This window comes from Apus apus, chromosome 2, assembly GCF_020740795.1.
Source record: "Apus apus isolate bApuApu2 chromosome 2, bApuApu2.pri.cur, whole genome shotgun sequence".
NCBI lineage: Eukaryota > Metazoa > Chordata > Aves > Apodiformes > Apodidae > Apus > Apus apus.
In genome coordinates, this window is record NC_067283.1 from 138859306 (window position 1) to 138872690 (window position 13385).

At 45.4% G+C, this 13385-nt stretch overlaps 1 protein-coding gene across 1 annotated transcript; it reads right to left on the reverse strand.

Annotated features, from left to right (window-relative positions):
• Window positions 1–2287: 2287 nt before the first annotated feature.
• TMEM74 (transmembrane protein 74) lies at window positions 2288–3657 on the reverse strand. Its single transcript, XM_051610776.1, has one exon. It carries the CDS (start codon window positions 3550–3552, stop codon window positions 2593–2595), a length of 960 nt encoding a protein of 319 aa, XP_051466736.1. The 5' UTR covers window positions 3553–3657; the 3' UTR covers window positions 2288–2592.
• Between the last annotated feature and the right edge of the window lie 9728 nt (window positions 3658–13385).

The following is a 13385-nucleotide window of genomic DNA, read 5'->3' on the forward strand; positions in this document are numbered from 1 at the left end:
GTGAGTTGAGTGATTATTGAGGGGGTGAAAGGGTTTCCACTCCCTGTGAAGTCTGTCTCCTGCCCCGCACCATCTTGCTGCCACCCCTGCTCAGCATTATGTGCTCTCTTGATTGGCATGGCTTTCCCTGGACTCTGAAGGCCAAGACCAACCCGTTCCTGTCCTCAAGACAGGATGGGAGGCAGCGCTGTCCCACCACCCCACCTCACGTGTGGCAGGCTCTGCAGGCAGTGTCCTTGTACACACCAGCAGGCAAAAGGCCAGCTAAGAAGGAACCTTCCTCTCTGTGTCCTGCTTCTCAGGCTATTTTGTTCCTCATTCTCTCTGATCACAACAGGCTGAAGGCTTCTCTTCACATCTGGAAGCTATTCCATTTATTTACCCTAGAAATTCCATCCTGAATCCCTGATGACACATCCAGAGGGATGTAAGCTCTCCAAAGATGACTGGGGAGATGCTGGCCACTGTTGAGTTCCTGCCTGTAAACGCACTCTGTATCATGACATAAACTGGCAAAATGATCTAGGCAGCAGCACTGCCTAATAAGGCTGCTCTTTAATTGCCAAATAACACTGAACTAAAGCAGCAGATAGAGCTGATAGCTGAAGCAGCACCCCTTCTGCTGGGCCAATATTAAAGTCTGGGGACCATATCACACTATTTACAGTGACCAAAGGCATGAACCTGGAGCTGCACAGGTCCTCTTGCCCTCATTAAAGGCACACACACCAGCACCTCTGGCCAGCAAGCACAAGGAACTGAGCCAGGTGAGTGCCAGACACAGGTGCATGTGTATACTGACATGAACAGCCAGAGAAGAGGGAATGACGAACCAGATGGGAAAACAGCATTCAGTATCAACAAAAGAGGACCCCACATTGCCCTCGGCTATTTGTTATTCTGAACCTTCTGCTGCCACATATTCCTGGGCAAGGGGGACATAAAGGAGATCTCCTCCCCCTTCACAAAAAAACTCTACTCAGGTATGTCACAACAGGGGAAAAAGTACAATCTAAAAAATATTTTATACTGCTGATATTTGAGACTTAAGTCACAACTGACAAGGCTGTGACTGTGAATCACATGGTTCTACCAAGACTCAGCAGACAGGGTCTGTACAGACAGAGCTCTTCACTCATGTTTGGTTTTGGCAGGGACACATACATATATATATTAACATACATATATATGTTAACAGGACATATATATATGTTAACCACTGTTCAGTAAGAACTGACAGCAGCACTGTCACAAAACCAATCTTTGTTGGTTTTCCCAGCACTGCAAGAACACAATTTTAATGTTCCACAGAATCTGGTTGATAATAAGGTAAATAGCATCACTGGTACAGGTTTTTGGCTACTGTGCCATAGAACTGTGGTTAATAGCATGTACCCTTCATCATCACCTACGTTAAATGAGTATCGGGTCAGCCAGTCCAACTGTATGATATTTAACCTTCATATTTCCTGACAATTTATTTTTTACAAATAAATTGGTTTCTATTGAATGAGCCCCAGGAAGCTCTTTCCTGACCCTTCCTTACTGGCTATGAGAAGGCTGACAGCCTAGTGACATAAAACCGAAGTTTCAAAAGGCCTAGTAAGATGCAGACAGCCCCAGTGTAAGCAAAGGCCTGCAGCTGAGCTTGAATTTCTTCTGGCATCTGTACGGAAGGAGAAGTGTTCAGTTTCAGCATCCCTATGCTTTTTTACTCCTTGGGTCTTTTGAGACTTCAGGAAGAGGTCAGTTAATTCGAGTTATGGCAGTTTTCACACAAAGACATCTGTCCACCAGGAACTAAACTTCTTTTATATTGGCCACTATAGCTATCAGAAGTTAATGCCTATCAATCATTGCTAATCTGAACTGAAATGGAGCCACTGACCTCAAGCTGAAAGAGCCTTTTGTCTCCTACCAATACCATGGGCCATATGGTTCCCTGCCCTTTGCCTCTTATTTTATATTTTAAATGATCGTCACTAATTGTACAATTGTTTGCAAATATGGCAGATTTGTGGCAAGTCATGACCAAGTGGTGTTCTTTTTTTCCCCAGCTCTCAATCAATTGAAGAGAAGGGATCAGCTTAAAATTGAAGGATAAAAATGCATCTCTCTTAATTAAATATTAGCCCTGCTATTTGATTATTGGTCCTGCTTCTTAACAGTCTGTTAATAATCCTGCAGGCTGCAATAATTAACAGCCTCCAAAGTGTCAAGGTCATTTCCTCTTCTATATGGGAGTAACAAGAAAATTATATAGGCAAGACACCAATGGAATGTTTTATATTAGGATAAAGGAGTATCTGAGGAACCTACTTATCACAAATCTCTTTTTATTCAGTGGTTTTCATTATTTTATATCAGTTGCATTCAGTGGTTTTCATTATTTTATATCAGTTACATTTTCTCTGGCATATTTTCCCTTTACAACAAGTGCTCATATACTGCAAACATTCGATTACAGAGCTTAAGAAAAAAACACTCTTGTCAGACAAAAAAACTGCATCACCAGATATATTTCGCTGCATCTGTTTTCATTAATGAAACATATTTTCCTGTAGAAATGCTGCCTTAAAAATCATTACCACACTAATTATCTACAGCAAGCACATCTTCCTCAACTAATGACAGCTCCAGTGTATTATCGTTCGCACCAGACTTCATTCTGAAATTGAAAGACCCATAGAGCTTTGCAGACTCCTTGGAGGATGCAAACCTGCTCCTCCGGTACAGCTCCCCTTTCCACATGGACATCATCAGCAGGCTGGAGAGCACCACTCCCCCCAGGGTTAAAAGACACAGCCCAGCGATAACGCAGCGGTCCAAGTGAGCCCCAATCCTAGCGCTCTCGTTCTCCAGCCTCTCCATCTCCCGGGCAGCCACGGTGTTAGGATCCACAGTCACATCTCTGGGTACTACATAGGAAATGATCACCAGCAAAATGCCACTAACCAAGAATAAAATGGCACTAATGAACCCATAATCCACAGACTTCCCGGCTGCCACTTCTGAGGCAGGATCGTCCTCTTCGGAGACCAGGGAAGGAGAATCATGCACCCACTCGGGCGGCAGGTCCCTGCAGGAACGTTGCTGCAGAGGGCCATCATGGCAGTGGTTGTCCGTAGGACTCAGGGCACTTCTTGCATGCTCCAAGTTTACATTTTCATCCACGCAGGTGAATGAGGTCTCGAGTTCCTGGGCACAACAGCAGACTTTCTTCTTCCCTCCATCTTCTTGCCAGGGCAAGTGCTCAGGCAGGTGGCAGGGCTGGGAAGTGTCGGGGGGTGCGGGGTGCTCCTGGGGTGAGGTGCTCTGGGTGGAGGGCTGAGGTGCCGGGGTCGGCTCAGCCACAGGGCCCCTCTGCAAGGGCTTGCAATGCCTGTCACAGTGCGGCGCTGCCACGGCAGCAGCTGCTCTGGGGTCCACTTCACCCCCCTCACCCTGCTGCTGCTGCTCGTAGGTTCGGGAGGGCAGGTTCCAGCCAGCAGCAGCGCCCAGGGGCACCTGCCTGCTCTCCTCGGCCAGGTAGAGAAGCTCCATGCAAGCCATTAACCTCGTCCCAGCAAGCCCTGACTCCTCGGCTACCACATCCTTCAACAAACGCTGCCCCTGACCCGCTGAAGAGGCTTCACAGTACCAGAGCTCCTGTATCCCAAAAATCTTCTACTCTTTCACCAACGTTTTGTTACGGACGTGGCTTGTGTCGGCTGTTAAACGATTAAACAAATCCTCTCTGACATTAATTTCTTTTTGGTCTGCAAAGGAAATAGCAGAGGGAAAAAAATAACAAGAAAACCAAAAGCGACAACCTCATGATGATACATTAATAAACCAAAGAAAAGATAACACAAATGTGATACATCAGTCTTCCTCTCAACCGTTCGAGGGGAGATGGCAAACACGATTCTTTTAACTATGCATTTAAAACTGCAATCCTCTTGCAGATCCAAAATCTATTAGGGAATCTAATCAACCTTTGACACAAATATCCAATTGAGGCAGTAAATCAGAGCACAGGATAACGCGAGTAACTGCGTAAAATGTCAGAGAAAAGGGACACCCAGTCGTTTAGAAGCAAATGACTCCCCCCCACTCCCCTTCAAATACAGAATTTAAACTCAGATTCTCAGACTAATTAGAAAGAAACACACAAATCCCATGTAGCTCAATAATCCAGGATCTGTATTCTCTGGTGGAAATCTGATAATCCTATGGGAAAAGCAGTGCTTTCTTATTGTAGATCCCCAGTTTGATTAAGAGCTTTCAGAATGAAATTATGCCTCCAAGACTGATGACTCAAGGACGGATATTACTTCTCATCTGCAATTAATTCGTTATTAGCCCCTTCTTCTGTGCCCCATCCCTCCCCCCTCCCGAGGCCGAATGCCCGGTGCCATTAGGAAAAGCCTGCAGCCCAATAACTGTGTTGCATGCGTAGAAAACATGTGTACCTATAGCATATACGTGATCGATAGCGGACGCTGCTCACTCACGCTCTTCTCGGGACCTCAGCGGGAACCGGCCAGGCTGGGAAACGCGATCCCCGCCGGCGCGGGGAGCAGCTGGATCCACACGCAACTGAGTGACCCGGGTGCTACAGAGGTTACAGGCGCGCAGACACGCACCGACCCACACGCACACCCCGGCAGGCAGGAGCACGCCCACGCCTCCGCCTCCGCCTCCGCCTCCGCCCCGCGGGGCTCTCACCTGCCCAGCAGGGCGGCTGCCCGCCCGCCGCGCTGCCCGCCCCGCACACCCACCTACCTCCCTCCCGCCTCCGCCACCGGCGGCGCCCGCTCCCTGCTCGCCAGCGCCCCGGGGCACCGCCGAGCCCCGCCGGGCAGTGCCGGGGCGGGCGGGCAGTGCCGAGGCGGGCGGGGGCACGCTGGGAGCTGTAGTCCGCAGGCAGCCGCGCCGCTGCGGCAGCGCAGGGAGCCGCGCCCGCCCCCACGGGCGCCTCCCGGCGGGGGCGCAGGGGAAGCTGCTCCCTTCCATCCTCCTGCCGGGGCGCCGACCGCACCGGGCAGCACCCGCACCCCGCCCCGAGACCCAGGTTCCTGACGTGGGGTTGGAAAGGAGCTTCAGTGAAGCGAGCTTGGCGAGGTTGGGAGCCTGTGTCATCACCCTGGCTTTTTTTTTTCTTCCATAATCACGAGAGCTCACGACTTACTCCGTGGAAAGAGAAAATCAGATTCTCAAATGATCGCAGCATTCCCAGAACTGAGATACTCACTGCTAGAGACGAACAGGGAAATCTCAGGAGCTCACTTCATGGAGACAGACTCGCTACACACTTTCTCTGGCAAGCATATATGACTATTTTTAAAAAGACTGCTGCCAAAAATTCATGGTAAAATGAATGACCAGCTGGAAGGAACCTTCACAGACTTTTCTTGCCAGTGCTTTCTCTGGTGTGATAAACCAGGATGCACAGATAATCACAGAATCACAGAATATTGGGGGTTGGAAGGGACCTCTGAAGATCATCAAGTCCAAAGCCCCTGCCAGAGCAGGACAAAAAAAAAAAACCCAACAACTAGGGCAGATCACTCAGAAAGGCATCCAGACACATCTTGAAAGTCTTCAGAGAAGGAGACTCTACAGCCTCTCTGAGGAGCCTGGTCCAGAGCTCTGTAATCCTCACAGTAAAGCAGTTCTTCCTCATGTTGAGGTGGAACTTCCTGTGCTTGAGTTTGAATTCATTGCCCCTCATCCTATCACAGGGCACAAGTGATAAATTGAGGAGGAAGAATAATGATTTATCATAGATGGATACTGAGCTGCTGGGGGGAGACCAGCATCTGAGACTTTCTGAGCATGGAGGGAGGGACCTTTGGCGTGGGGCTGAAATGAGAGTGCTCATAGGAAGGATGTAGAAGTGATCAACACCTGCCTAGATGGCCCCTGGTCAGAAAAGCAGGGGCACAAGAGGAAAAGTGACATGGGAAGGAAGCAAAGAAGAGAGAAGAGAGAAGGACAGACTGTCTGAAGGAGTTGTCCTGGCATCAGAGGATAGAGCAGTTCTGTGTAAAGACTCTTGGCCTGTTCTGAAACACTGCATGAGACAAACAAGTCATATTTTTAATAAGAAATACTGCTGGTACTTGGAAGACCCAGCACAGAAGATTCAAATCTTTGTGGCAATAACTCCCACGAATGCCAAATTACTTGCCAGGACATGGCAAGGCCAGGGGACTCCCACTGCCCATCCCACAGATAGCTCAGTGCTGTGGGCTTGTTTGGACCACCCTTTCACAGCAGCTGTAGGCAGCATTTCCATGAGCAGAGTGCACTTTCAATGCATTGAATGGTGTATGATTCACTTTTCGAAGAAAAATTGTAAGGATAAAATTGTGGCATGGGGAAAACAGCAGAGGCTGTCCTTGGAGCTATTTGTAACAACACCCTCTTTGAAATAAATATAAAGGAGCAAATAAAACTTAATCAAAGAAACAAACAAACAAAAAAAAGCCTATCTGTGAATTGTTAAAATACTTAAAAGCAAAGACAATAACTAACTCTCTTTAAGGTTATTGCACATTTCCATTTAGGAAGCAGGTGGACAGGAACATACAGATACTGGCCACTGACACCACAAGCTGCACCTGCCACATCCAATAGACAAATCTTAATTAAGTGACTGACAGGACAAAATGTGGAGTTCAGCCCCAGCAATGCAGCCTGGAAGAAAGCAAGCACCTCTCCTGGGCCCCAGCACAATCTGCCTAGGCCTTGGCTGGGCAGTTTCTTTCCGACAGCTGATACAAAGGCAGGAAATTGTTGTCAGTGCACTACAAATGGCCATGTCATTGATCTTTCAACAGCCAGGAACTGCAGCACATATTCCTGGCCACTTGCTAGAACCTTAGTTACTTCGTATTTAACCACATGCAAACATCCTGCTGCTCTGCCACCCACTCTCCTCCCTGTTATGTGCCAGCTTGTGCTGGGCATGTATATTAAATTGTTGCTAATAATTATAATTCCATGAAGTGAGGAGAAAACAGAGGAAATAGAGCAAGGAGCGTTGTGTATTCTTATATGACTTCTCAGATTATGCTGTCCCTCCTTTGCCTTCTACAGTGCATAGACTCTTAGCAAAATCATTGTCTAGTCACAATCCATAATACTGACATTTCTTTTTCTCACTTTGGATGCAAAGAGTTAAGAGCATTTTTATTTAAAGAATGTCAGTGATTGTTGCCAATGCTCTGAGGTGTGGAGGTGGTGAAATGAATGCATAGCAACACATACTCTGCAAACAGAAATACAGCTGGTGAAAAGATTAATCAAGCAAGGGCAGGAAGTAAGAACATTTGTCACAGAAAAAAATGGCTCCGTAGAGCTAAAAACCAGAGTGATGGACACACAATGGGACAGGAATAAAAGACTGGAGTAGACTGTCAGGGTAGATGAGCCTTGTTCTCTCTGCTGCAGCCTACCCCATCATACAGCCCTTTCGGAGACTGAACAAGGCTGTAATAGCAATACAGTGATGATATGAGATGTGACAGTAGACGGATAAAGGTGTCTCAGTTGGGATATGTGGAATTAAATCTAAACTGTGCTCTAGACCAGCTTGGAAACTCTCTACCAGTTGACCCAACTATAAGTAAGTATCTGAACTAGATGAATACAACTATTCAATTCTCAGTAAGCTCTGCTCAGTATGAGACTGGAAAGGAGGTTTATGAGATCTTAAGGTGGTTTTGCCCTAACTGTGACTGCATTTGGAGCCTTGCTGAGGACTTGGCCAGGCCTGAGGACATCAGTGAAACCAGGCAAAACTGAAACCTGTTTTCTGAATGGTGCACCCCAGCATGAGCTGATGAAGGATGAGTTTAGAAATATTCTACTTGTTCTTACCAGCCCAGGAAATTTTCCAGAGCTGGATGGGATCCTCAGTGGACCATTCCCCAAAACACTTTTATTCTTTTAATTCCTTTCACCTTAATAATGTGTACACAGAATCTTGCAGTGATCTTGTGTTTGCAGAATCTTCAGTTCCTCACCCCACATGGTCATGGGACCCTGGGTTTCCAGCAGTCCCTGTGCAAGTGTTGCAAGACTTCTTTGTCTTCTAAGATAAAGGTGCACGCTGGCCAGCATGGCTCAGAGTGTAATATATATTCAGACAAGTCTAGGGAGACTATTGCATAAACTTCCCATTTCCACCTGAATAAATCATATTGCTGAGTAAAGACAATTGGCTAGGGAGCCAATAACAAGGGGCTGCAGTAAAATGTAAAACCTATTAAAGAAATATATGGACCTGTGTACAGGCCTGTGAAAAATAACAAAGGTAATAGAAGTGAATGAAGAGGTAAAGCTAAGCTTTTATATTAAGTGCAAAAGAAAAAAAAAATATTTTTTTTTTACTTAGAGAATATAAGTGCTCTGGGGATAGCAAGCAAATATTTGGACACCTCACTATGAGAAGAACTATCCAGAATTTCTGTGTGTTTAAAACACATTACTATCACAGATCTATTGATTTATAAAGCAAAAGTATATAGGAAAGCAATTCACTTCTACTTTGGTTGCTTCATGGATGCACACCCATTGGGCATTAATAAAAGACACAATAAATAAAAAAATTTACAGAGAGATGAAGAAACCGTAGATGTGTGGTGTGATGTTCGAGAATTGTCAAGTGGAGGTGAGTGCTTTGCTAAAGTCTTCTGCTTCCCATGTCTGAGTATGTGAAATCATGTTTTGGATAACTAGAACTTCTGAGCAAGAACAAAAGAAGTCACCCCTTAGTCGTGGAACAAAGGGTCATCTAGAGCAGCAGAGGTGGAAGACTGGGCTGTTGACCACTTGAAAACATGGTTATTATAGCACAGTATTTTGGGTTGTTTGGTCATTTTTTACTATGTGCAAAGAAACTCTGCAAGTAGGAGAAATGTGACTTTAGTGAGTAAATCAATTATTTATGAGCTCACAGACATGCATGACAGGCAGGATTTCATGACCTGTCAGGCTGAGGTTTGCTTTCTGATGTGGCACCCATGGAGCCGTTGCTGGCCTCAGAAGCACCCAGAGGGGAAGGGCCAGGTCTGGGTGTCATGGAGCTGCCGTGTCCCATCCATTTTGCCCACAACAGTGACTTGAGCTGGAGATCTGAATGACCCTGGCAAGCCTGGGATTCATTCTGCCCAGCCTGCTTGCTTTCCTCCTTCAGGAGCTCATACTTGGCCATTTTCCCTCCTGAATCCTTGAGTGACTGACCACTCCCATCTCAACACCCCGACCCTTGACTGCACATTTATTTTTCTAGCATGGCACTGACTTTCTTACGGCCCTTTCTCAGCAGTCTGGGCTCAGGTTGCACTGTGGAACATATCTGAGCTGGCCCAGCCCAGTCCTCAGCAGACTGGCTGCCTATTGCCAGGCACCTGGACAACCACTATAAGTGACTAATCTGTTGGTCACTGAGGTGGTGGAGATGACTTCTGCCTCCCTGCATGCCTCCATAAGGCTGAGCACTGAGCTGTGCAACATCATCTGAAGGAGCCATGGCAGAGCCTGAACACCTCCTCCCTACTGTGGGTCTGGGGTCACCACACTTTCCCACAGATGTCTGCCCACAAAAGGGGAAATACCAGCACTGAGCTGTCTGTTACACCAAAAGAGCCAATGTCTCCATCCATTTGTCACCATGGCCACTCCTGGGACATTAAGGACATGTTTCTCCCCAGGCCATCCCACAGACTGGAGGCTGCAGCCCTGCAAAGTCTGAGTCTGCTGAGTGTCAGACATCATGCACACGACTGATTCCTGTCATTACCTTTTCCAGGTGCTTTCCTGGGTGATTATTCTCATCACCTTCCTGCACATTTACATGAAAAGATAGTGATTCATCTACAGTGATTTGCCTCCAGTAATCACATGTTAGATCTGGGAGCTGTAATGGACTAAATGTCCAGCACAGGCTGCAAAATACTGATTATGGAACAGAGGAATGTAAAGAAAAAAATGAGATCATGGACTACTATGCAGGAAAGCCAACTGGGAAATCAGAGGCTACTTGAGGGAGAAATAAAGAAATCACAAAAAAAAAAAGGTTTTAAGCAAGGTTTTACAGGACAGGGGAGAGTGCAGAAAAAAAGGAGGCACAACAAAATATGAGGAAATAATGGCTTGTCCCATAAGCTAGTGACTTTTCTTGATGTTTGATCTGGAAACAAAAATTACTCACGGCTGTTGGCGTACACATAAAACTATGGGTGAAAGAAGAAAGTGAAGGCTGCAGTTTCTGACAAGACAAGGACACACAGCCTTCAGTAAAATATATATTGCTGGTGACAGAATGAGGTTTATACAAATTATCAGGAATAGTAGACAGAGATTCTATATTATCAGCGAAGTGTTGGAGTGTATCTTCAACAACAACGATGTGCTCACTTAGAGAGGCAGTGCTGATAATTTATGGAATGAGCGTATCTTAAAAAGAAAAACATAAAAAAACCCAAACATTCTTCTCTTCGTAATGGTTTATGTCCATACATCTTAAATTACATTAAAAAGCTGAAATCATTATTCCCATTTTAAAGATGAAGAAGCTGAAACCTGGGGAGGTCCTGTAGTTTGTTACAAGGCAGACAACATGTTAGCATTAAGATCAAGGCACTAAAATTGAGATGAAAGAATAGAGACTCGAGCCCTGTTCCTCATGCTGCCTCTTTCAGCCAACTGAAATATGCAAGTGGTGACTTAATCTTCATACCCAACTAGGTGGAAGCCATTGACATGAGAGAAGAGACCTTGTAAGTTGCAGCATCAGGCTAAGATATGCCAGGAAGGTATCTCAGTGGGGTTTCAAAGCAGTACTAGGGTTCATGCAGACTGCTGATGGTGGCATTTGTATCTAAATTAGCAGCCAGAACAGCCCAGTTTAAGGAGTTCATAAGGCAAAGCTTCCCTCCTCTTTCCCTTCCTCTCTCACTTTGTCCCTTAAGTTGAGTATGATGCTGAATTTATGTGTGGAGAAAAGTCTTGCCCATGTGTCTAGTCCTGGCTCCATTACCATCACTGTAGCATTTTTGTAATCAGCTTTAAACAGACCAGGTTTTCTCACTGCCTTTCCCCATCTCCTGATAGTAATGAGTTTCCTTATGGAATGTTTTCTGCAGGAAATGGAAAAAAACCTGTTACTATGCATCAGACTAAAACTTGGGGTAGATGAACAAAAGTGGAAATGTAAGACTAATGACAGTGATGCAGTCCTTGACAAATCTGGCAGACTCTTCCAAAGGGCAACATTCCTTGTTCAAATAGTAAAAAACTTTGAACTAAGTTCTAGAAAATTAACTGCAAGGAGCAACCTTTCTCAGAGGCACACAAATGAGCTAGACCATCTCTCTAAGCATTTTCCTCCCTGAAGTCCAATGCTAAGTTTTCATCATTTGCTTTCCAAGGGGGTGTGACCAGAGGATAACGAGAAGGAAAAAATATTTAATCTTTTTTAACAGTCAGACCCTAAAGTCCAGCCTATGTCCTGAATTTTGAGAATGCAACGTGAGGTTCTTAAACAAAACCTCTATTGATATCAGTGGCAGGCATTGCAGACCAAATGCCCACAGAGCAGTAAACATTTAATTCATCAGGCGTGGTTAAGACTGTTAATGTTCTTTTCCTTGTCACATGGCCACCGTTCATATTCCTAAGGACTTTCTATTTGCTGTCCTCCTTTGATAGCCTTGGAGGAGGGAGTAACACCTTTTCTTTAAGGCTGAGCACAGTGGAGACATCTGGAATCAACAGAGGAAAATAAAATATAGCCTGTTGGTTTTGTTTTTCATTAGTTAGGAGGCATGGAAGGTAACACAACGTCATCCTCTATGTGAAACCAGCTCTCCTATAGCTTTTAATTGCAGTGTGTTTTCAAGTGATATATTCAAATTGGGATAACACACCATGCTGGCTCTTTTGCAGACAGAAGTGTTAGAGAGGCACATGCTGCTAAAGAAAATGTTTTATGTTTTTCTCCTCTTGACACATCAGAGTCATGGTTACTGTGTTATGCATGCAACTGAACTGAAATCATAGTAAAATCTGTGACTTGCAGACAGGACTGTGGACCCATTATGAATAAAGGCAGTCGCTTACCTGAGCAGCTGAAGAGCTCATAATACATTATTTATGGGAAATCAATATTTGTTTGTCGTAACCACATACACGTGTCTGCCTAGCCATTCAAGAAATCAAAGAGGTTTCCCACTGTTGGTGAAAAGCAGAAAGCAGGACCATAGAGGCCTTAATTTTCATTGACAAATTATCAACAGTTCTTCTGGTAACGTCTAGAGAGCCACCACAGACAGGCTGGGTTTTGCAGGAGTTTGGCACTTGAAGACGAGATGGTTTTAACCTGTGGCAAAGACTTTGTTCCTGGGGAGCAGGTCTCTGTTACGTGTCCTTGAATGTTCTTTCTGTTGCAATGGAGACTTCAGTGTGAGAGTGAATGACACATAGCAGGCTTTTTGGTGAGAAACACCTTAGCATGAGGCCTCCTTGAGTGCAATCAAACCAGGAGTGTTGGTGTGGAGGTTGGCAGGACACTTAGCAGGAGGAGACTGCAGTGATTCATGTGCCCACAGGGGAGTCCCTGAGTTGAGGGGGACAGGGCAGCTCCTGGAGAGGCTGAGCAGACAGCTTGTGGGCACCAAAGTTTCCTTGCCAGTAGATGCCTCCTCCTGGATGAGGGGCATCTGGAGGTAGGAGAACAAGGGAGGAGGATTTACTCTTACTCTGTGCCATCTGTACACCATTTTGTCTTTCCCCGAACACAGATTTATTTGCTTGCATGCTTCCTCAGAGTCCTCCTGAGTAAGGAAATCAGACCTAGTGCAGGCATGTGGTTTTCTGACACTTCTTAGGTGGGGATTTATACTTGGTTTAATAACTTGTCTCAAGGCATGTGAAATACGTTGATGGTGCTGATTTCTACTCTCATCATCCACTTCACCAAGGGTTTTGTGTAGACATTCTGTGATGATCATACGAATTATTTGGTTGTTCTTTCTTCTGAAACATCCATGTGTGCTTACACACACACACAGAGGCAGACATACAAAACATGCACACACACGTAGTTATACGGAGATTTTCCTGGCAAGTGGGAGGTTTGGAAATAAATCTCCACTCCTTTTACTCCAACTGACACACTCTCTCCCCCACACAATACCATACATAAAATGAACCATGGACAGCTATTTTCCTAAGTAGATGGAAGAGCTGTATTTTGAGGTGGGTAGCTGCATTTCAAAGCCAGAAATCTGCACGAAAGACATTTGTACAGTGCCATCTGGACAAGTTTTTAATTAACGTGAAAAATAAAAAATGAGAAGAGGCCAACAATTTCTTCTTCTTCAAAGGCATAA